At 39.9% G+C, this 3,056-nt stretch overlaps 1 protein-coding gene across 1 annotated transcript in view; it reads right to left on the bottom strand.

Annotated features, from left to right (window-relative positions):
• The window catches only part of LOC102206500 (uncharacterized), a 19,366-nt gene extending 17,435 nt beyond the window's left edge, over positions 1-1,931 (bottom strand). Inside the window, exon 1 of the mRNA XM_013913255.1 lies at positions 1,625-1,931. Within this exon, the coding sequence (XP_013768709.1) occupies positions 1,625-1,629 (5 nt within the window). The 5' untranslated portion in view covers positions 1,630-1,931. The remainder of the gene's footprint in view (positions 1-1,624) is intronic.
• Between the last annotated feature and the right edge of the window lie 1,125 nt (positions 1,932-3,056).

The following is a 3,056-nucleotide window of genomic DNA, read 5'->3' as shown; positions in this document are numbered from 1 at the left end:
AAGCCTGCAATCGGTGTGTGTGTCTTCTCAGGGACATTCACCCGTGCGCACGTTCTTAAAACTCTGAGTTGGTCTGCAGTGTCTTATTTCTCTTACTTGTGATAGAACAAATGTCTACCCCTGACAGCTGCAGATCTGATGATTCGATTGCAAAAATCAATCATCAACCTGTTGCCTGAACTGTCTTGGTGCCACGTGCACTTATGGCTGCCCTTTTGTTTGAACATGGTGTTCATTATGGACATACAGGACACCACTCTGCTTCAGATCTGGCAGGTCAGTCCCAATCACGCTGCTCCAGGTCTCACCAGCGTTGCCCACATGAGTGTTGAAGTCTCCCAGCAGGACAACAGGGTCTCAGGTGGAACTACCTCAAACACTCAGTGACTCCAAGAAGGCTGGGTACTCTGAAGCTCCGTTCGGCGCAGAAAAACAAAACCTTGAGCACTTATGATGAGCATTTTTGTTTCCTCATAAAGAAGGGATCTAACGTTCACATTATATTTTTTGGGTGTCTTAGCATGTAGGTTTTGAAAATGAAAAGCAGCTATGTAACTCGTGTAGAACCGTGCTAAAACCTTAGAATCTCAGCCAAACACAGAAGAAAAAAGACAGAAACTGGCTTCTCAGTTTCTTCAGTTATCTTTGAAGTCAGCCAATAGACTAATTATTATCAGGAGCTATTGCAGCTAACTAGCCACATCAGAGCCACTTCTGCCTTTCTGTGTTTCAGCCTCAGTAACATCTGCTCCAAGTTCTACATCTCACAAGTGTAAGTTTATTTTGATACCAAGATTGTTTACACAGAGCTTGTAATTGCAGAACAAGGAACAAGTTAATACTGGGCCACTGGTATATAAAGAGGTCAGTTGCTACCTTTGGCCTGTCATGCTCAAACTCTCACATTTCAAAGACTCTTTAGACTTTGGGGGTTCTTTTGAACAATCTACAAGAACATTTGAGAGCTACTGCCTCAAAGTTTGACTGAAGAATAAGATTTTTTTTTTTTTTTTATTCAACATGAACTTATTCGTTTATAGAAGTGAAATAGCTGTCACACCATTCATGTGACATGGCCATAATGGCATAGCTCAGCTGCTGTCAGGTAACTATAGAAAATGTAATTTCAAACTTAATTTCTGTTATTGCTCTGACCCACCTCTATGCGGCATTAATGAATAACAGCATCTACCACTCAGAGTTAATATTATTGTAACATACCACAGTTTATGGGGTTTTGATTTGGAATAGAATTTCATGGAAATTTTCAAGGTGTGCACGATGAATTCTTTGTGCACGCGGCTGATAAGTTCAACACGCGCGGTTTGTTGAATTTACGCGCGAGGAAGTTAATTGCTTTTCCCCACACACATTCACACTCCGACCAGTGCATCGGGGGCAGCTTGACCAATGATATTTGGCATGCAAACTGGAGCTGGTTCGAACAAAGCTTCTGATTAGTAAACAGCCACACCGGCATGTAAAACACATACAAACACTGACTTACAGTTTCACTTCTTTTGAAGAGATGACGCACAAAAAGTGAAATACATTTTGTTTTACATATACAGTTAACATAAAACGCGCGCGCGCACACACGCACAAACCTTGTCAGTTTACTTACCACATTCGCCTTACTTATGACAATTTCCGTCTACTTCGAGGCTTCCACATGAACGCAGCAGCATATTTCCACTCCAGACTAGTGAAATCCACGAGAATGTTGCTTGTCATCAGCAAGAGTCCATGCTTCCTTATAAATTAATAATTAGGACTTATATTTTCCTCACACCCGCTTCTGTTCAAAGGGAATTTTGTCGACAGAGTCCGTGTTCCTGCGAACGGCGGTGTACCAAACACGCACGCTGCCTAGGCCACACACTTCAAACAAACACAAGAGGAACGACTCAGCTGCTGCGTTTCCTCTTAACTGTCCCTCTCCCTGAAGGAATGAAAGGGAGAAACGGAGCCTTTATGTGTCATGTGAGCCAACTCTGATTGGTGTGTTTTTGGTAGGCGGGGATAAACTCGTACGAGGTGGAGCATAATAAATATCTAGAATTACATGTAAGCAGGGGTGTCCTCAGGATCGAAGACGTTAATCCAGAAATCCTGTATCCAAGTGTGCAAGCTTGGTTCTGTTTCTTTCGGGTGGATTCACATTATGACAGCTGACATCTTAATGCATGACATCACAATCTGGCCGCTGCTCACTAAACATGTAACAACTGTAAAAGTGCTGCTGTTCCTAATCTAAGTACACAATATTTAAAAATATATTACTATTGATTTAACACAGACTAGTATCCAGAATTGCAAGTGTACAAATCCATATACTATCAATGCAAAATTTAACACAAATTCTCCCTGTGGTGGGGAATTTATATATATATATACAGGTGCTGGTCATAAAATTAGAATATCATCAAAAAGTTGATTTATTTCACGAATTCCATTCAAAAAATGAAAGTTGTATGATGTATACATTCAGTCCACACATATTTCTTTCTTTTTATTTTTTTTAACCTTTAACATTTTAATGATTCCGTTATACAGACAGGCTTTTCTCTAAAAAAAAGAAAAAAAAACATCCACTGAGCTTGCAAAGCATGCATGAAGATATGTACATTTCTCTTTTTTCCTTTTTTTTCACATATTTCAAGTGTTTATGTCTCACAACTTTGATGATTATAACTGACAACTAATGAAAACCCCAAATTCAGTATCTCAGAAGATTAGAATATTACAGTACAAAGAAAGGTTTTTCAGAAATCTCGGCCAACTGAAAAGTATGAACATAAAAAGTATGAGCATGTACAGCACTCAATACTTAGTTGGGGCTCCTTTTGCCTGAATTACTGCAGCAATGCAGAGTGGAGTGGCATGGATCCGATCAGTCTGCGGCACTGCTCAGGTCAGTGCTTTAAGTGGCCCAAAAGAGGTGCCGGTACTCTATTTTTTTTCCGCCTCCCCTGAGGTAACAACAACTATATTGAATGGGTTTTATATACAACAGTCAACAGACAACCTTATACAAAATAATAAATCATTTTATT

Source organism: Pundamilia nyererei, unplaced genomic scaffold (genome assembly GCF_000239375.1).
Source record: "Pundamilia nyererei isolate P.nyererei 1_Seehausen unplaced genomic scaffold, PunNye1.0 scaffold00122, whole genome shotgun sequence".
In the NCBI taxonomy this organism is placed as follows: Eukaryota; Metazoa; Chordata; class Actinopteri; order Cichliformes; family Cichlidae; genus Pundamilia; species Pundamilia nyererei.
This window is presented reverse-complemented; position numbering and strand designations above follow the sequence as displayed.